Here is a 21,565-nt window from a genome sequence, read left to right as displayed (position 1 = left end):
AAAGTGGGGAGAGTTCCCTGAAACATATTGTTTCAGGCTGTGTGTGATGTATCAGTATATTTGAATACTGCCTCTTCCCCTTTCTCTCTCTCACACACCTCAACTTCCCTGCATGTGAAAATCTAGCCTATCAGGAGGAAGGTTTCCACCGAGCCTTCTCCTTGATCTACAGTATTTGTATATACAGTGGTACCTCAGGTTAAGTACTTAGTTCGTTCCGGAGGTCCGTACTTAACCTGAAACTGTTCTTAACCTGAAGCACCACCTTAGCTAATGGGGCCTCCCGCTGCCGCAATGCCGCCGGAGCCCGATTTCTGTTCTCATCCTGAAGCAAAGTTCTTAACCTGAAGCACTATTTCTGGGTTAGTGGAGTCTGTAACCTGAAGCGTCTGTAACCTGAAGCGTATGTAACCCGAGGTACCACTGTACAAGGAATGCTTTGCCCTGCTGACATGGAGGAGCATTGAAAATGCACGCCCTTGCTCACAGCCTTTAATGGAATCGCCCACAAAGAGCTTTTAACACTTACCATTTTACTGGTAAGAGAAAGTATTTAAGCAGAGTGATTTGGATGTGGTGGATTCATTTTTAAAGGCAGGTAAATCTACAAATCCTCCCATTGGGCCTCCTTTCCTCTGCGAACTTTGACCGCAGCAACAGCGCTTGCGGCCAGCCTGGTGTAGAGATGGGGAACATGTGGCTCTCTAGTTGTTGTTGTTGGACTTCAATTCCCACCAGCCTCGGCAAGCATGGCCGGCGGTCAGGAACGATGGGAGCTGTAGTCTAGCAACATCTGGCGAGTCCCTTCTCTGCCCTAGCAAAAGGGACACAAGACTGAGCCGGCGTTTTAACTCCCATCTTCTCCCTAAAGCAACCGCTTGCCTATTCCTTTTCCTTGCTTGTTATCTCTGCCACGTTACCAACCTGCTACTTTAGCTTGGTCCAAGAAGAGCTCTGAGCTGCATGACATTCCAGCAAGGGGATGTAGGTCAGCCTGGGATTAGGGAGGGATGTGGGATCTGTATGTAGTCCCTCGTGATGCTAACACACCTTCCTTTCCACTGAGAGGGCAGCAGGGCCCTCCTCCGGAAGTCTACTCAAATGTAAGGTCTGCTGAGTTCAGTGGGACTTGCTGCTAGGCAGGCGTGTGTACAGGTTTGCAGCCTGAGTCTCACTACTGAGTTCAGGATCCCAGTGGGGCAGGGAGGGGCGTCAAAGCACGGTCTACTATCATGTCCCTTAGGGTCAGCTGCAAGAAGCGAAGGCACCCGTTTGTCACAAGGAAAACCACACAAGCCAAGGCCAAGATACGGCAAAGCGGAAGGGTGAAGGCGAGACATCTTTGCAGGTGTGGGAGAGCAAGGGGGAAGGGCAGTCAGAATACAACTCACCTGATCCAGGTGTGTAAACAGGAGGCCGCCACACTACAGAAGGGAGCAAGGTAGAAAAAGCAATCAGAACCAAAAGAGAGGTCTGTCCCCAATATTAGGCAAATGGAGGCAACTGCCTCAGGCAATGGGCATGGCAAATTTTCACCCCAGGGGCCTCCGTGAGCTTTTTTGATGGCTACCCCACACACCCAGTTCTTGTGGGGAGATGCAGAGCATCCATCCCATCCCATGCTTCCCTTTGAGGAAGAGGTCCTTTGTCAGAGCAAGGCATTCTGAGTAAGTTGGCCTGGGAGAGTGTCTGAACCACCACTGGTGGTTTTTTCACAGCACGTAGGGTTTGTTTTTTTAAATAGAAATTTTAATTAAGTTTGTAAGGACAGATTAAATGATGCAGAATTGAGGGAACTCTTATCATCCTGTCAGCACAATTAAAAATACCTAGGATCATAAACCTTAATTGATTTAATTGGTATATAAATCTACTTTAATGGATCATTCAGACATGTCCCAGCTGCAATCCCAAAGTGCGAACGTCTATTATTAAGACTGAGGATGAAGTTCCTGCTTATTTTTGGAAGCTGTTTTGGTTTTGGTGTGTTAAGGACAACCTTCTTCCATATGGTCCTCCCCCCCCCCCCCCATATGCTCTGTTCAACATCTGAGGCCTTGCTCCAAGTACCACTTTGTATGAAACGCAGTCAGCAGCCACCAGGAGCAGGGCCTTTTTGGTATCAGCCCCACTCCATGTCATGACCCCAGACCCTGGGCCCTTGCAGTGTGCTGCAGAATACTTAAGGCCATGAGATTCAGGCTGCTTCCTCAGTGGGGGAGAATCATCAGTACAATTTCCAGGAGCCTCCTGGCCAGATAACATAGCATTACCACCACCCTCAGAGTCCACAGCTGCCTCTTCCGCTCCCCAACTCTGCAGAAGTCAACGACTGAAAAGTCAGAGGAAGGCAGGCCAGTATAAGGAGACTTCCTCTGTGGAAAGTGTATTATGTGTTCAGTTGGTTTTAGCTCTTAGCTTGGTACAAAAGAGCTCCAGTGATGCTTGGAGCTGTCCAAGGTCCTGATTTTCTCTGCTTTCTGTCTAAGAGAGTTTCTGACCAAACTTGGCCTGCCTTGATCCAGCCTGTCTGGGGGTGACTTGGCTTTGCTGACCTAGACTGGACTTTACCTGCTTGAGCTGGCCTTGCCTGTCACGACTTAACTTCACTGGGTACAACCCATTTCCCCTGTGAGGTTCAAGAGCCTACGGGACTGGATAATGGAATATGTACTCAAAAAGAAAAAAATTATCCGGGTCCGACACTTCGTCCTTTTTAGAGTCTGTCCGAGACATGGCTGTTCCAGAAGGCCTGTAATTGATTGATCTCTTTACTTTGTTATTTTTGAGAGGTTTACCGCCATTACTAATGTTTTACTTGATGACATTTGATGTCATCAAATTTTATATTGCCTCTTTTAAACTAACTGCACAACGGGCTCTTATGCAAGCCTCTGTGAATTCCACTTTGTGGGATGGGCAAGATATAAGGAAGCTCATAATAAGGGATCTTGGCAAAAGCCCTATTATGCCAACCAATATGCCTCTGCCAGGACAGAGATGCCAAGAGAATGGCTATAATGAGCCAAAGTGGTGAGTCCTTCTTCATTCTTTGTCTGGCTCTTCCCCTTTGTCCTTACCTCCTTGGGTGACCCTGATGGGAGTACGAGACTGTGAATTCTGTACCCCAGGAATGGGGAGACTGCCACCCTCCTTTACACCAGCCATCTATTGTGTGGCCACCAGTTTGTTAGCACAATCCAGGGGACTAGAGGCTTTCCTGAACCCCACCCCCAGTTCTTTCCATACCAAAGTGTTTCTCATAACCTCATTCTTGAAACTCATCTCCTATATATTTTGGAAAGTCGCTTGCTTGCTTGTTTGGTATGCATATGCATATTTCTTAAGACACCATAACCAAATATTGCATGATGATACCTGAGATCCAGGAGCAGGTTCTTGTCTATGTTTAGTTACAATTGGTCACTCTTTTTAATCAAGATGACAGCCTGACCCTATCAAACCTGCACTGATTTTAATCACCAGTATAAAAGCTGCACTGATTTTTAGTTTTCTTGAAATTCCCAAGCAAGTGCCTTATATTCCACAGTGTTTCCCCCCCATAGAAATACCATTTCATTCCTTACTCTCTCAGCAGAGAAGAGGAACAAGAGCCAGAGTGCATCATGTACCAAAAAAGTATCAAATATAGCTGTTGTGGTGTTAATTCTAAGCCCATTATAACTATATATTTAAAAAAATTCTGGAAACTTCTGCTAGAGTCACAGATCCACACACTTTTTTCCTGAGTGAGAACTTTCTGCTCCAAATGTAGTTATGGGTGTCCACAGGAGTTTTCCTGGGGGTGCTGGTCGTGAAAGTAAAGTACCGTACTTTTCGCTCTATAAGACGCACCAGACCACAAGACGCACCTAGTTTTTGGAGGAGGAAAACAAGAAAACAAATATTCTGAATCTCAGAAGCCAGAACAGCAAGAGGGATCGCTGCGCAGTGAAAGCAGCAACCCCTCTTGCTGTTCTGGCTTCTGGGATAGCTGCACAGCCTGCATTCCCTCCATAAGATGCACACACATTTCCCCTTACTTTTTAGGAGGGGGAAAAGTGAGTCTTATAGCGCAAATATGGTAAAATACTGAAAGGGGAGCAGCAGGCCAGCTTCTCACTGAAAAAGAGGGAATAATAGCACCAGTGCTTTTTTTGTTGCACATTTCAGGTTCCACAAATGCTAGAATTTGACTTTTAAAAATATGAGAATCTAGGGGTTATGGTTCCATCATTGGGGGAGTGGAATTGTCGTCGTCGTCCCCCAACCCAGGACATCTATCCATTTGCCCTGATCCCACCACTCCACCCGTTGTCCTGCTTTGTGACTTACATTCGCAGACAGGCTTGGAGGAACTCCAGCGGCCCACCTTGGTGCAGTTGCTACGTGGGCTGCCCACCAGGTGGAAGCCAGGATTGCAGCGATACTCCACCCAGGTGCCCTCCACAGGCACCCGCTCAATCGCCCGGACATGCACTTGCCCGTTCTCCAGGCTCAGATGCATCTTGGGACAGGTGCGCACTGCAGGGGAAAGGAAAGAAGCAGTTGTTTGAGAAGCACAGCCCAATTACTAGAGTATGTAGCTTGGTTCAGCCCCTCTCCGCAGCCTGGCCTGGCTCTGGGGGCAAGCGGAAAGACGTGCATGGCAATAACTGTTATGTATTGAAGTTCTCACCCTGGGCCAGCAGGGGGATACTGTAGATAGTTATGCAAATAGGGGATTGAAAGTGAAGTTCAGTGATTGGATAGTTTTAGAAAATTGTTACAGTTACATTGTACTGGAGCTCTATATAAGCAGGCTGACTGAACACTTCCGTTCAGTTCTGATCTGTGAATAAACAAGAGCTGTTTGAAGAATCGCTGTGTCGTCTGATATGTTCACCCACAACTCAACAATAACAACTCTTCCCCCTCTGCCACATGGGACTCACAGCAGCGGCTCTCGACTTCACTGTCCGTCCAGGTGCCGTTGGACAGGCACTTCCGCACTTTGGGCCCCACGATCTCGCGCTCGGGCCGGCACACGTATTCGATCTCATAGTCAAAGGGCAGGAAGCGGGCACTCTGGACCTGTTCGCGAGTCAAGCCTCGGTAGCGGATGCCGCCATCCCAAGGAGGGAAGATGAGTTTGCAGCCTGGGAGGCGAGAGGGAGAAGAAGAGGTGGAGGGAAGGGGGGAAGGCAAGGTAGAGGAGGGGGAAAAGAAGAAGGGAACAATTCAGTTTTATTTTATTTTAAGCAGTGATCAGCACTGGTTTATAAGCAGCCTGCATCATGAGAGTCTGTGTGCTGTACTGCTTAGGATATTGGAGGCCTGAGTTGACATCTTGATTCAGCCACAAAGCTTTTCGGGTGACCTGGAGCCTATCATTTTTTGACCCTACATAACTCCATTCTTATCCATTCTTAAGGAAATCAGCCCTGAGGACAGATCCTGAAGCTGAGGCTCCAATACTTTGGCCACCTCATGAGAAGAGAAGACTACTTTGAAAAGACCCTGATGTTGGGAAAGATGGAGGGCACAAGGAGAAGGGGACGGCAGAGGACGAGATGGCTGGACATTGTTCTTGAAGCTACCAGCATGAGTTTGAGCAAACTGCGGGAGGCAGTGGAAGACAGGAGTGCCTGGCGTGCTCTGGTCCATGGGGTCATGAAGAGTTGGACACGACTAAATGACTAAACGACAACAACAACAAACTCCACAAGGCTGTTGTGAGAATAGAAAGCACATGTTTTCATTCATATATGCCACCTTATGGAATCTTACGGAATGAAAATAAGAACTTCCTTCTTTGGAGATTTTAAAGCAGAGGTTGGATGGGCATCTGTCATAGATGCTTTAGCTGAGATTCCTACATTGCAGGGGGCTGGACTAGAAAGCAGTTCTCAACCTGTGGGTCCCCAGATGTTGTTGGACTACAACTCCCATCATCCCTGAGCTCTGGCCTTCCTAGCTAGGGGTGATGGGAGTTGCAGTTCAACAACATTTGGGGACCCACAGGTTGAGAAAGGCTGGACTAGGATGACACTCAGGGTCCCTTCCAACTCTATAATTCTACGATTCTATAACACAATTTAAAAAATGGGTCCCCCTCTAAATCTGTCCTGGGGGGTCCCCCAAACCCTCCAGAGCAGATCTGTGGATGCCACAGGCCACACATGAAAGGAGGAGAGATTAGGGGAGTCCAGCTGCCCAAGCGGAAGTTGTTCCACTGTGTGTTTGCTGAGCTGAACGCTGCCCAGCATGCTAGAAATAACAGAAGCATTTAAAATACAATTAAAGAGTACGCCACTTCTAGTACAGCACATTGCAACTGCTAAAACAAGCAGAAACATTGTTAAGTGATCATCCAAGACCCTAAGCAATTTTCAAGCAGCCCGTTGGAATAAATGTTTGGGAGCCAATTCAGGTACAGTACAAAAATCTTTACACAGCGAAGGAAGTCTTCAGTGAAGGAATTCTGCCATATGCAATGCGAGTTATTTTACATAGATACCCTCTAAAGCAGGGGTCAGCAAACTTTTTTAGCAGGGGGCCGGTCCACTGTCCCTCATACCTTGTGACTATATTTTGGAGAAAAAATTAACGAATTTCTATGCCCAACAAATAACCCAGAGATGCATTTTAAATAAAAGCACACATTCTACTCATGTAAAAACACCAGGCAGGCCCCACAAATAACCCAGAGATGCATTTTAAATAAAAGCACACATTGTACTCATGTAAAAACATGCTGATTCCTGGACCGTCCATGGGCTGGATTTAGAAGGCGATTGGGCCGGATCCGGCCCCCGGGCCTTAGTATGCCTCTCCATGCTCTAAAGGTTAAGCAAACTGCATCAGCACAGAGGGAATACAGAGAGCCATTTCCCAAGTTGATAACTATTCCTCAGTGAGCAGGCAGCCACCTGGGGTGCTGATCAGCCATACTGCCAGCCCACCTGGAGAGGGTTTTTATCGCACTTCCACAACCAATTAGGGAATCCAGGGAAGCAGAGGAGCCGGTACAGCTCTTCTCAGCTCAGCGCATGGGCGGGGGCTCCAGGCAGATGGTGGCTCCCCGTATGGATTGATGCCCACAAGTTGCTACTTCGTAAATGGCCATCTGCATACGCCCCTAAATATAACAAATTATTCTATATGCTCCAGGCAGAAGAAGGGAGAGGCAACAGGGAGTGCATTAGCACTGCATTTCTAGGGAAAGGGAGAAAGCGGGTAGGTCACAAGACCAGAGGATTAGTGTGGGGTAGCGGATGGAAGATGGAAAATTCAGACCAGGAGACCTGGATTCAAATCACCTACTTAGGGATGTCCCAACCTGGCTCACACTAGAGGAATGTTTGAAAGAGCTGGGTATGTTTAGCTTGGATGAGAGATTAAGGGGAGGCACTTTACAATGAAAGCGACATTATGGGACTTCGAACAGTCGTGGCTTCCTGGACAGTTTGTAAGAGCTGCTGAGAGTTGCTAGGAGACCCTCACAGAGAAGTTTAATGGTTAGTTCTACTTTCCAGGGAACTCTGGGAATTGTAGCTCTACGAGGGGAATTGGGGAGGGACAGCTCTCAGCACCCTTAACAAATTGCAGCTCCCAGGAGGCTGTGGGGAAAGCCATGACTGCTTAATTAGCAGTGGGTGGCACTGTGGCCTAAACCACAGAGCCTAGGGCTTGCTGACCAGAAGGTCGGCGGTTCGAATCCCCGCGATGGGGTGAGCTCCCATTGCTCCTGCCAACCTAGCAGTTCGAAAGCACGTCAAAGTGCAAGTAGATAAATAGGTACCGCTCTGGCGGGAAGGTAAACGGCGTTTCTGTGCGCTGCTCTGGTTCGCCAGAAGCGGCTTAGTCATGCTGGCCACATGACCTGGAAGCTGTACACCGGCTCCCTCAGCCAGTAAAGTGAGATGAGCGCTGCAACCCCAGAGTCGTCCGCAACTGGACCTAATGGTCAGGGGTCCCTTTACCTTTACCTTACCTTCAAATATCTGAAGGGGTGTCATTACAGAAGAAGATGAAGCAGAGCTGTTCTCTGTTGCCCCAGAGGGCAGGACTAGAAACTAAATTGCATTTCAACTGAATGCCAAGAGAAACTTCCCAACATGGGCGTAGCCTATGGGGGCGGCAGGGAGGGGCAGCTGTCCCCCCACCAATAAAAATAAAAATAAAAATACATAACAAACTGAGGTTCTGCCCCCCCCCGAACAAAAGGCCACCCCCCTAATAAAAATCCTGGCTAAGCCCAAGGTAGGGCTTGTTTGACCATGGGACAGACTGCCTTGGGAGGAAGTGGACCCGCCTTTGTGGCAGGTATTTCAGCAGAAGGACGGTGGCCATCTCTTTCACGTGCTGTAATTGCATCATCTGGCAATGTTGATCCTGTGTTGAGTGAGGGGGTCAGGCTGGATGACCTCCATGGGTACCCCTCGGCTCTCTCAGTCTGTAACCTGGGTGACCTCGATGGCACAATTGCTCTGGCTCAGCAACAAGCAGCCATTTGCCTGCTCACACCCTGCGAGTAACTAAATCAAGGCTCCCTGCAAGACCGTAGCCCCTACTCAAAGCGAGTGACCTCATCTGACAGTGAGTAATTCTGATGCAAAGATGCAGCGCGATTACCTGCCCATAAAGGAAACTGCCTGTTCGTTCTTTGCATTAGTCACCACTCTTGGCCTTACCTCTTCCAAGTTGAGGCACCCACTCAAAAGAGAGAGCTGTTTCCATCTCAGCTGGCCATTAGGAAAACGCGTAAGGAAAGAACAGGTATGTGGTTTTTCTTATTTCCTCCTCCCTCCCAATTCGATTTTCCTCTGATGTCGTGCCTTTGTAGATTGCAAGCATGGTGGGCAGGAACTGCGTTGTTTTTATTGACTTGTAAGCCACCCCAGGAGCCTCTTTTTAGGCTCCAAAATAAGCAGCTCTTGGGAACCTTTTTTTAAAAAGAAAAATCGAAGAAGGGGATAAAAAAAATCTTTACACAATGTAAGAGGATACCTGCTGGGTCAGAACAGACAGTTACCTTAGCAGCATAGCCTCCTGCTTCCAATAGAGACCAGTCAGGTGCTTCTGGGCATGTCTGGCTCCCCAGCAAATTGGTAGTCAATGAGCATTGACTATGTCTGAACATGGAAGTTCTGCATTCCATGGTGCCTCATGGAGAAAAACGAGGGTTGCTCTTCCTTTAGGTTAAAAGCAATCCTTTTTTCAAACGAAGGAGGGAAAACGGTGCCTCCGATGTTGATTCAGGAATAAAAAGTGTGCTTTGGCTTTCCTTACACTGCACGCAGTTGAAGTGAGAACAAAGGGGAGAATTTGACATGGTCTGCTTTGAGTTCCCTAACACCGACTCTGCACAGTGCTTGTCCAGGAGGGTTTGAAGATGCTTAACTCTTCAAGAAAGAGAAAGAGGCCACAGGCTGACAAGGAACTGCGGGGGTGGCGAGGGAAGAGCAGGCAACCAGGAAGGCTCATCATGAAAGACTTTGTATTTTATTTATTTTAATGGTATTGTTATCCGACAGGAATAGAACAGAGCTGTAATTAATCACCAGACACAAAGGTGATGCTCTTAATTTAATAAAGCTAATTTAAGGTTCTGCCGAATGACCCCTTTATTGGGCATTCATCCTGATCTGCATGCAGAGAGCTTATGGGTTGGTTAGGCTATATTGGGCATTTACTGAGCATCTGTTCTGATTAGTTTACAGGGTGTTTTTATGCCATATAATCACAGAATTGTAGATATATAAATGCAACGTAATTAGAAATATTATATTAGCAATTTATATATAGCATAATGGGACGTGGATGGCGCTGTGGGTTAAACCACAGAGCCTAGGACTTGCCGATCAGAAGGTCAGCAGTTCGAATCCCCGCGACAGGGTGAGCTCCCGTTGCTCGGTCCCTGCTCCTGCCAACCTAGCAGTTTGAAAGCACGTCAAAGTGCAAGTAAATAAATAGGTACCGTTCTGGCAGGAAGGTAAATGGCATTTCCGTGTGCTGCTCTGGTTCGCCAGAAGTGGCTTGCTTAGTCATGCTGACCACATGACCCGGAAGCTGTACGCCGGCTCCCTCGGCCAATAAAGCGAGATGAGCGCCGCAACCCCAGAGTAGGCCACGACTGGACCTAATGGTTGGGGTTACCTTTACCTTTACCTTATATATATAGCAAAGAGAAGTCTATAGCAATTAGGTATATTTTAATCTAGTCAACTATGTGATAGGCTTATGTTACAAAACAAATATGGATTCTGAATTTGATGTTTGTAATTCTTTTTCAGTTTTGGAATAAAGTTTAAAAATAAAAATAAAATCATAGAATTGTAGAGTTGGAAGGGGTCCCGAGGATCATCTAGTCCAACCCCCTGCAATGCAGGAATATGCAGCTGCCCCACCCAGGGATCGAACCTGCAACCTCGGCGTTACCGGCACCATGCTCTAACCAACCGTCAATCATTCATTCATTTCTCACTTCCTTTCCCCATCACTTTCCAAACCACATAATATCTGGTCCCCCGCCCCCAATATTTAATTGTTTTCACATATTCATACAAGAAGCAACAATCAATATTTAAGAACCCCACCCACACAGACACACCAAATTGTGTGTCTGTGTGTGTGTGTGTGTTAAAGTGGATTTGTTATGCTAGGCAGGCAGATCACTTGAATCTGCTTTGATTATGCAAACCTAAATTTCTGATAGCTGCTAAAATCCTGCCCGGAAAATATAATGTGTCTGCAGATACCCTTATTAAGATAGTGAGGCGATAAATTAAAATAGAAGAAGCTGATCTATGGAGATGGCTTCTGAGGGATTTTAGGCTGATATGGCTGGTGAATCATCCAGCTAGGCGTGGGGACCCCCTGGAGATACCTGCTCTCATGATGTCTTCAAAAAATGGTGTGTGAATACAAATTCCTCTTTAAGCCTTCTCATTGGGAAGAACTGGCCATTTCTTCTCCCTTGGCAGGAGCCAATCACATGTATAAAGGTAAAGGTACCCCTGCCCGTATGGGCCAGTCTTGACAGACTCTGGGGTTGTGCGCCCATCTCACTTAAGAGGCCAGGGGCCAGCGCTGTCCGGAGACACTTCCGGGTCACGTGGCCAGCGTGACATCGCTGCTCTGGCGAGCCAGAGCCGCACACGGAAACGCCGTTTACCTTCCCGCTGGTAAGCGGTCCCTATTTATCTACTTGCACCCGGAGGTGCTTTCGAACTGCTAGGTTGGCAGGCGCTGGGACCGAGCAGCGGGAGCGCACCCCGCCGCAGGGATTCGAACCGCCGACCTTTCGATCGGCAAGTCCTAGGCGCTGAGGCTTTAACCCACAGCGCCACCTGCGTCCCCACATGTATAATAAAGGCTAATTATAACCCCCCTCCTAGGTAGGTTCTGGTTAGTAAGAAATGAGAACATAGAATGTAGAACGTAGAACTGCAGAGCTGGATGGGACAGAGCTCAGCTGGTTAGAGCACCGTGGTGACAATGCCAAGTTTGCAGGTTCAATTCCTGATATGGGAGAGCTGCATATTCCTGCATTGCAAGGCGTTGGAGTAGATGATGCTCAGGGTCCCTTCCATGGTATTCTAAGGGAGGCTGTTTCTTCAAGATTCTGGAGGAGGCCCTGGGCCTATTTCCTTATGCCAATGGGACCTGTGTTATTGGACAAGGTTTAGTAACTCAAGTCCCAGATACCTAAAAGCAGCTTCTGTTGAGCTTATCTATATCTACTTGAGGGAGAGAATGGGAGTTGTTTTCTGCAAAAATGGCTGAAGCGTGGTCGCTGAGGTCTTGGCAGGCAGGTTGACAATGGCTCAGCAGAAAATCACTGTGTCCACTTCTGGGCACCACTGTCTAAGGAGGACCTTGACAAGCTGGAATGTGTGCAGAGGAGGGCGACCAAGATGATTAAGGCTCTGGAAAGCAAGCCTTATGAGGAACGGTTGAGGGAGCTGAGTATGTTTGCCTTGGAGAAGACTGAGAGGTGATATTATGGTCATCTTCAAATATCTGAAGGGCTGTCAAATGGATGGTGGAGCAAGCTGTTTTTTTGGCTGCTCCGGTGGGGTAGGACCCAATCCAACGGATTCAAGTTACAGGAAAGGATATTCTGGCTGAATATTAGGAAGGACTTTCTGACAGCAAGAATCGTTCTGACAGTGGAACCGACACCCTCAGAAGGTGATGGACTCTCCTTCCGTGGAGGTTTTTAAATGGAGGCTGGACGGCTATCTACCAGGGTTTCTTTGGTTTTGATTGCTGCCTTCCAGGGGGTTGGAATAGATTACCCTTGGGGGTCCCTACAACTCAGCAATGCTGTGATTCTATGTGGAATGCAAGTTAATGAACAGAGTGGGGCAAAGAATGTTCCAGGTATTCAGCGTGACAGAATGCGTGAACTGCGAAGAGATGATGTGTCGGTTCGTGTTCGTGCGTGCATGAATCTCCTGATTTTTGTTCTTTGGGTTTGCCTGCACCAAGCTTACAGGGAGGTTGGTTTATACCAAGTCTTTATTTGGCATTTATTCTGATTTGTTTATAGGGCGCTTAAGCGACAATAAGCATACGCCCTGATTTGCTTGCGGGGCGTTTAAACCGTCTTTCCGTTAATCATTCATTCATCCCACGCTTTTTAATGCACTTCCCCTGTCACTGCCCAAACCACAAGGAGTCTGTCGCAGCTTTAAAAACAAGAAGGGAGAAAGGATTGGATTTGCTGCTCTGGGGCAACAGAGCCCTCGAATCCACTTCAAATGCGCAAACCGGCGAGCGAACGCTCATATCCCTCTTGCAGAAAACAGTGACAGTCTAGAGGCGTCCCGTGTCATCCGCTTTCACTTGACTGATTGCATTTCTAGGCAGCGTTCCATTCAACGAATCCCAAAGCGGCTTACAAACAAGCAGCAGCAACAACAGCAACATGACAGAACATCATTCTACCGGCACGACTCATATAATTGTAATATACCGTTCCGCCTCGAAGCCATTGCAAAAGCCTTCAGCTGGCCTAATGCCACTATGGCTTTTATATATATATTATTTAAGGAAAACAAGAAGGAGGCCTTTCGTGGAAGGTTGCTAAGGAAAGACGCTCCACCGGTTTGGTTTTGTGCCTTGCCTGAGCCGAGCCAAAAGGGAAGAAACAGGTGTGCTCAGTGCAGGCGAAAACCTGAGCTGCGCATGCAAATCGAGCAATTACTGTAACCATGTAGTTGAGAAAAACACCCATTGGGGGAACTGACTTTCTTCCACATTATGGGAAGGATAAGGAATGATTGGGGGGAAACAATGAGTTACTGATTACCATCAATACCTCACAGGGAGATTTATTCCTATGCTCACAATGTAGCTGCATTTATGTATGGATTTTCTTTCTTCTTCAAGAGGCTACCAACTTTTCAACTGGCCCTGATAGCTGTGCCTCTAACAGCAGCATCATTTTAGGAGACGAAAATGTTGCTCTTCCGTACCTGTGAGTTTGTCCCGGAAGGCAAAGGGGCTGGCTGGCTGGCTGCAGCTAGTGGTGATGGTCTTCCTGAGATACCACTTCAGGTTTCAGCTCTTGCTCCAAGTAGGAACTGTGCTCTGTTGGACCTTAAAGGTAAAGGTAAAGGGACCCCTGACCATTAGGTCCAGTCGTGGCCGACTCTGGGGTTGCGGTGCTCATCTCGCTTTATTGGCCGAGGGAGCGGGCGTACAGCTTCCGGGTCATGTGGCCACCATGACTGAGCCACTTCTGGCGAACCAGAGCAGCGCACGGAAACGCCGTTTTCCTTCCAGCCAGAGCGGTACCTATTTATCTACTTGCACTTTGACGTGCTTTTGAACTGCTAGGTTGGCAGGAGCAGGGACCGAGCAACGGGAGCTCACCTTGTCGCGGGGATTCAAACCGCTGACCTTCTGATTGGCAAGCCCTAGGCTCTGTGCTTTAACCCACACCGCCACCTGCGTCCCTTCTGTCGGACCTTAGGAAGGGGCATAAAATGGCCATGAGAAGCAATGGGAATAGGGCTCTCCCAGGGCCATTCAAACGAAACAGGGGGGGAAAGCAGGCGCCCACAAAGGTGACTGGGTCAACTGGAAGGAACACAATTCCCAGAGTTCCCTGGGAGGAGGGATTGACCGTTGCAGCACTCTGAGAACTATAGCTTGGAGGGGGAACAGGGGTCTCTTACTAACTCTCAGCACCCTTAACAAATGGCAGTTCCCAGGATACATACCACGTTAAACAGCCATGACCATGGGTAGGCAAACTAAGGCCCAGTGTCCAGATCTGGCCCAATCACCTTTTAAATCTGGCCCGCAGATGGTCTGGGAATCAGCGTGTTTTTACATGAGTAGAATGTGTGCTTTTATTTAAAATGCATCTCTGGGTTATTTGTGGGACATAGGAATTTGTTCATTTCCCCCCCTTCAAAATATAGTCTGGCCCCCCACAACGTCTGAGGGACAGTGGACTGGCCCCCTGCTGAAAAAGTTTGCTGACCCCTAGCCATGACTGTTTAAAGTGGTATGATGCTGCCTTGAAAATACAGTGCCAATGGGGAATCTCTCTAGATCAGGGGTCGGCAACTTAAGGCCCATGGGCCCCCGAACCGAGCCGCCCACTCGGCGAATACCCTTGCGCTGCGCTAAACTGGCGCAACGTGGTGACTCGCTTCCACGGCACCGGAAATAGTGTCTGTGCATGCGCAGATGCCAGAAATGGCATCTGCACCGACACCGGAAATCGCACCTGCGCAGATGCAGGTGCCAGAAATCGCGTGAGTGCACACGACCCAGCCCACTGAGGGATCTCCACTGAGGTGAATCGGCTCAGGTGAGGTAAACCTTCTTGAACTAGATCTGCCAGAATCTGTGGGCAACTGCCCTGTGGTGTGAGCAACTTTAACAGCAGGTAGCAAATTCCCAGTGAAGCATTTTTGGGCCCTGGAATGACTCTGCCCTATAAATCCCCTAAATGTTCGGACCCAGGGCCTAGCAGTTTTCAGGCAGTATATAAAGAATATTTGTTCTTGTTATTAGGCAGCATTCAGATTAGCAGGCCTATTAAAAGGAATGGACAAGGGGTTTACTCTGAGCAAGAGTACAGAGCTGAATTTATTATTGTCCATATCCTGCCTTTCCTTTAAGAATTTGTCCAATCTGCTTTTAAAGCCATCCAAGGTGGTAGCCACCATTGGTTCCTGTGGCAGTGAGTTCCACAGTTTAACGATGCGCCGCGTAAACTTTTCTTTTTTAACTGAGCAGCTTTGGTCCTATTGGAAGCCCTGGAGTTGGTGTAACCTAGAAATTTAGCAGAGTAAAATACACTGTCTCCCAAAGTTGCAACATTAGGGACTTAAGAACTGCTGTGCTGGATCAGATTACAGGCCCATCTAGTCTTAGCACTTAGTACCCAGCAGTGGGCAGCCAAAAGCCCCTGGGAAGTTCAAAAATAGGGTATGATGGAGATGGCTGTCCCCTGCTGTTTGTCCCCAGCATCTGATAATTATGTTAGCCCTTAATGAAGGCAAACCGCTCAGCAGTCTCCTCAACAAAGAAAATTGCCGTGTAATTAACAGGCATTCAAGTGGGTTTCGTTTCCAGACAAAGAAGCAGCAAACCACCAACCACATTTTCGTATTCATGAAAGGCATTTATCCCCACATACCAAAAAGGTGGGGGGGGGGGAATGCAAAAGAGGAAGCACAGATTTCGGCTATTGTTGCTTGCTCCATTGAGTTCTGAAAAGCTTTTGACTCCATCTGGCCTCCTGAACCAAACCTTAAATTGCTACCATGTGGAGTCTGAGGCGAACATATGACCTTATCAAATCCAATCTCTCAGTATGATTAAAGAACAAACAAACTGGTGCTTTGGATTGAGGGAGAAGAATAAATCAGGGGTGTAACGCCAGCTTAGTCCCAGCTCCGCTTTCAACCTGCGTATCAACAAGCCACAATCTCTCCCCCCCCCCTTTCTTCGGCTCATCTTTAATAGAAAAATAAAGGAACCATATGGACTGAACTGGATGATCAGCATCCAGCCAGTTCTGGGCACTTGCAAGCTCTGCTGATCACCTTAAGAAGGCAGCAGATGAAGAGAGAGGCTGATGTGACGTAGCAGTGGATGGACCTGCTTGCAGGAGCAGATTGCTGCAAATGTGTTACTCTGATGCAGAGAGCGCTGCACTGGGTGGTCTTTTCCTCCTGGGCCAGGTTCAAGGTAAGGTAAAGGGACCCCTGACCATTAAGTCCAGTCGCAGATGACTCTGGGATTGCGGCGCTCATCTTGCTTTACTGGCCAAGAGAGCCAGTGTACATCTTCTGGGTCATGTGGCCAGAATGACTAAGCCGCTTTTGGCGAACCAGAGCAGTGTACGGAAATGCCATTTACCTTCCCGCCAGAATGGTACCTATTTATCTACTTGCACTTTGACTTTCAAACTGCTAGGTTGGCAGGAGCAGGGACCAAGCAATGGGAGCTCACCCCATCGCGGGGATTCGAACCACCGACCTTCTGATGGGCAAGCCCTAGGCTCTGTGGTTTAACCCACAATAATGCACAGAGTGCTAAACAGCTTGGGCTCACAGTACCTTGAGAACCACCTGATTCCTTGTGCTCCATTCTCCATCCCTGAGATCCACTGAGGGGACACTTCTGGTGGTTCCCCACGCCCCTGAGACGCAACACAACAGCCTTTGCGAGGGGCCACGCTTTTGGGGCAGCAGGCCCTGCATTCCCTTCAACATTCCTCAGATGGAAATAGGGACATTTCTCATGCCGCCGCCACCCCAACTGACCCTTCTTGACTCTACCATGTTTTGTTCCCTCGCCCTCACAGAGCATTTCCTATGAGAAGAAGGACAACTGTGACCACCACTTCACCAATGGGACACAGCACAGCTATATTGTTTAGACGGAGCTTTGCAATACTGATCTTCTCTTTTTAAAAACTGTCAGAAAGTTCTTCCTCATGTTTAGTTGGAATCTCCTTCCTTGTAACTTGAATCCATTGGTTCGAGTCCCACCCTGTTGTCTAGGCGGCCCAGGACCTCCATCCCCACCGCCCAGGCTTGCGTCCCAGGCAGGTCACTTCAGCGCTGCTCATGCAGCCGTTTGACTTCACCCCTGGAGGAACACTCCATTGTCTCTCGAGACAGACAGATGCCAAATATGCAACAAGGAAACTGGACTGGGACCAGCGATGGCCCTTCAGATCAAGGACAGTCTTCTCTAAATTAGGACACATGGCCATAGGAACGTAAGAGGGGCGTGCTGGATCAGGCCAGCGGCCATCTAGTCTAGGATCCTGTTCTTGCAGTGACTCATGGGAAGCCTGCAAGCAGAACCTGAGCACATTCCCAGTCACGGGTATTCAGAGGCATATATTGCCGCAGGTAGTGGAGGCCACGCCACTCGGATAACATTATGTTGTCCAGGCAACATGCAGCCATTAGTTTTCAAAGAGAATTTAAAGCATGGTATAACAACACCGCAAGAAAATTCAATATAGAAATCCCACATCAACCTAGGGAGATAGGCAGCAACGACCATAATCCAACAGCCTGATCGATTGAACGTGCTGAACAACTTCATTAAGGGTGGTTTTTTATTTTAAGAAAAAAACCTCAAGAAACTTCTGTTAAGACCGAGGGCGCTAATATTCAACCCAGTCTTTCCACGGTGCTAAAATTATCTTCAAAAGGTGTTCTTAAAATGTCAGAAGGCATTAAAAAGCTCGGGAGAACAAGAACGTATTTGCCTTGTGTTGATAACAACGTCGGTGCCAGGCTCTAGGGAAACTGTTCCACAAGTGGGGCAGGTAGCACTGCTAAAACGTCCCCCTTCATCATAGCCACCGTCTGCGCTTCAGACTGAGGGAGCACCTGAGGAAAGGTCTCCGTGGATATTAGGACAGGGGTGTGGCTATGGCTCAGTGGTACAGCAACACCAGATTCAATCTCCAGCAACTCCTGGGAGGGACTCCCTGCCCGAATCCCCGCAGAGCCCCTGCCAGTCAGTGCAAGCAATTCTGAGCTAAAGTAGCTGGACCAGTGGTCTGACTCATCAGTAGAAGGCAGCATCCTAGGTTCCTATGAGAGCAGGCAGTTCTATGCGAACTAGGGCTGTTGTCAGGAGCTGAAGTCAGGGAGTGGTCAGCAGTGAAACAATACAATAAATCACCCCAAGTCAGGAAAGCGAGCTCTTTATTCAAATAAATGGAACAGCTCAGTCCTAGCGGTCTCAGCCACCCTTCCCAGTAGGTCTTGCCCCAGTGAGGAACTTGCGCTCTCTAAGACTCCTCCCCTGGTTCCTTTCCCAGCAGCCGAAGACTCCTTCGCTTGGTCTCTCTTTGCTCCACCCTCTTCATTTCTCTGTATGTTCTGAGAGACCAGGGGAGAAGGGAGCTGGTCACAGCAGGCGAGGGAGACTCCCTAGATTCTTCAGCAGCCTCTTGACATGTGCTGCTCCTGGAGGCTAACCGAGAGGTGAGGTCTGAGTCCAGTCCGAGGTCGATGGTGCAAAATGAAGGCAGTCCGTAGAAGTCCGTAGAGGTCAGGAGCTCCGGCAGGGAAGCAGGTCAGGGATCAGGCTGGAACTGACAACCAATGATGTTGCTCCTGCAACTTGGGACTGGGGCTGGCTTTTATCTTCCCCGAGGCATAGGGAGGCCCCGATCCTCAGGTGACTCGCCTCTCCTGGCCTGGAGGCGAGCACTCCTCCTGCGGGAACTTAGTTCCCTCTGCCTCTCTGCCCTGAGCCTTTGCAGCTCAGGAGCGGCTGGAGGGTTACCGGGCCCAGAGGCAACCTCAGCTTCCTCTGACGGGGCTGAGAGTGGAGCACCTGCAGGCAATGGGTCCTACATCCCCTCGGGAGCCAGAGCAGACTCAGCTGGTGCCTGCACCTGAGGATCCAGCACAGGTGAGGACCCTTCGGGCTCATGCCCCAGCCCAGCTCAGCTGGTTCTGGAGGCGGGGAATCCTGTGCAGGCTGGGATTCCTCAGGTTCAGCATCCGAATCCGATTCCCAGGCCATCACATGACCCTTCTCCTCTCCAGCCTCTGCTTCTGCCTCTGCTTCTGGACTGCTCTCTGCCCCAACTTTTTCCTGCTCACTAAACCCTGTTGCCCCTTCAGCTTCCGATGCCTCCTCCTCCTCCCATTCTGCTCCCTCTTTACCCTCTGGCCACCCATCGTAGTCCCACCACCAGTCCCCTGGCTCTGAGCCTTCTCCCCCAGAGGTTCCCTAGCTGGTGCCTCCCACCACCTTTTTTCTGCATCCAGCCAGTCCATGACAGCGGTGCATGCCCACCCACCCCCCCAATCTAATTCAGAGCCTTAATCAGCACTTCGGAGCAGCCGCAAACCAAATCTAGAGCCTTGCATAATCTTTTAACTGGGGCTCAAAAACCTAATGAAATATACATTTGGGAGGGAAGAGGAGACACACACAGGCAGCCTGCATGCTGCTGCTCCTCTCTGCTGGGCTGCCTCCCCTCCTTTGACAGCTCCAGATCACTCCTCAATCAACTCTGGCCAAATCTTGGGTTGCAGACAAATCCTGGGTCAACCTCAGCTGGCCCGATCCAGCTCAGGATCTGGCATTCAGCTGGAATAGGTGCACAGCCCTAGTATGTACGTTTCTGCTGCCTCTACTTCAATTGCACAAAACAAATGAAATACCGTGAAAATGCCTGAAATGAGAATTAATCGGCTAGAAATATTATCTTATGGAAATAAACTACCGTATTTTTTGCTCTATAAGACTCACTTTTTCCCTCCTAAAAAGTAAGGGGAAATGTGTGTGTGTCTTATGGAGCAAATGCAGGCACGCAGCTATCCCTCTTGCTGTTCTGGCTTCTGAGATTCAGAATATTTGTTTTCTTGTTTTCCTCCTCCAAAAAAAAGGTGCGTCTTGTGGTCTGGTGCGTCTTATAGAGTGAAAAATATGGTATATAATAAAAAAAATCAAAAAGCTTAAGGAAAAAAAATAGAAAAACCTAAGATAGAACAAAGCCTTAACGGGATGCTGGCTACAAACCTTGTTTCACTGAACTATTCCATTTCCTCAGAAGGAAATAGAAAAATCATAAACTTTAAATGACCAAAATTCAAAAAAAAGAGGGTAGAACCCCCCCCCCCCCAAATTCTGAAGTATTCTAATCCTAGCTCAACCTAGGTAAAGCAAAGTGCAGTAATAAAGGATTGGGGACTCAAAAGTACAGTTTGTAATACTTAATTTACAAAAGAGGTTTGAAAACCTAAATGGCAAGTTTTAAACAAAGCCCAACTTGAAGAAAGCAAAGCACAGTAATAAAGGGTTGAGGACTCAGCTGTGAAAATTCTAGTGCTGCTTTTACAAAAAAGGTTTAAATACCTAAATGGCACAAATTCAAAGAAAGGAATACAAGATAAGCTGTTCTAGATTTTCAACAAACTCAAGAACAGGGCTGAGACGCTCCCATGGTCTGGATGTTAAAGGTAAAGGTCCAGTCGTGGCCGACACTGGGGTTGCGGCGCTCAACTCGCTTTACTGGCCGAGGAGCCGGCGTACAGCTTCCGGGTCATTTGGCCAGCATGACTAAGCTGCTTCTGGCGAACCAGAGCAGCGCAAGGAAATGCCGTTTACCTTCCCATCGGAGCGGTGTCTATTTATCTACTTGCACTTTGACATGCTTTCGAACTGCTAGGTTGGCAGGAGCAGGGACCGAGGAACAGGAGTTCACCCCATTGTGGGGATTCAAACCGCCGACCTTCTGATTGGCAAGTCCTAGGCTCTGTGGTTTAACTCACAGCGCCACCCGCGTCCCTTGGTCTGGATGTTACTGCTGATGTTAAAGATGTTAAAGGGATTTTCACGGTATTTCATTTGTTTTGTGCAATTTCTCAGTTCCGTGACTGTCTTTTTTCAATTGGCCTTTACTTCAATGCCTGCCCTTCTCCTGCTTTCTTAAGGTTCTTAGACATGGCTCCCCTTTGAAGGCAAAATTTTGCCAGCCCTTACTCTGCTGTGATTCCCATAAGGCTGCCAGCTCTTGTGCAAGCTCCTGTAGCAATTCCTTTGATCCGCAGCAGTTTAAGTTTTAACTCTGATAAAAGCGGAAGAGCAGGCCGGACCATTTGTTTCTTTAATTCTGGCCATCTGCTGATTCTACAGCAACCTGACAGTCAGGAATCCAACAGGTGACCTGACAGGGGAACAGCTTCACCTGTTGAATTTTCGCTTTCTGTGCGAGTGCTGAAACATCACAGGAGCTCTGCCAGATAACAAAGCAGAGAGGTAATCGCCTCCCTTTGCTATCAGATCTTCCTGCCTTTGCCTCTGAAAAAGGCCAGCATTTCAGACAGAGTTCTGGCCCTTATATGGGTCAGCTCAGCTATCAGTATGCTAAATAGGCCTCCGACTGGGATCTGAGGAGAGAGCGAGAGAGCGGCCACTGAATTCTAAGTCGCAGGGAAAATGAAAAGAGCCAGGGCTAGGCTGCACCCTCACATTTCAAAGCTCTCCGATGACACGTACTAGGGCAGGGGTCTCCAGGGAAGCAGAGTCCTTGCATTTGCTCCTGCTTAAAGTTAATGAATGG

The 21,565-nt window shown here is 48.4% G+C and overlaps 1 protein-coding gene across 1 annotated transcript in view; it reads right to left on the bottom strand.

Annotated features, from left to right (window-relative positions):
- The window catches only part of GABBR1 (gamma-aminobutyric acid type B receptor subunit 1), a 184,814-nt gene that overhangs the window by 80,271 nt on the left and 82,978 nt on the right, over positions 1 to 21,565 (bottom strand). The window contains exons 4-6 of the mRNA XM_079958764.1: positions 4,935 to 5,138; positions 4,336 to 4,524; positions 1,392 to 1,424 (exon numbers count right to left, since the gene is read on the bottom strand). Of these exons, the coding sequence (XP_079814890.1) occupies positions 1,392 to 1,424; positions 4,336 to 4,524; positions 4,935 to 5,138 (426 nt within the window). The remainder of the gene's footprint in view (positions 1 to 1,391; positions 1,425 to 4,335; positions 4,525 to 4,934; positions 5,139 to 21,565) is intronic.

The sequence above is a fragment of the Podarcis cretensis genome, assembly GCF_951804945.1.
Source record: "Podarcis cretensis genome assembly, chromosome: 2".
NCBI lineage: Eukaryota > Metazoa > Chordata > Lepidosauria > Squamata > Lacertidae > Podarcis > Podarcis cretensis.
This window is presented reverse-complemented; position numbering and strand designations above follow the sequence as displayed.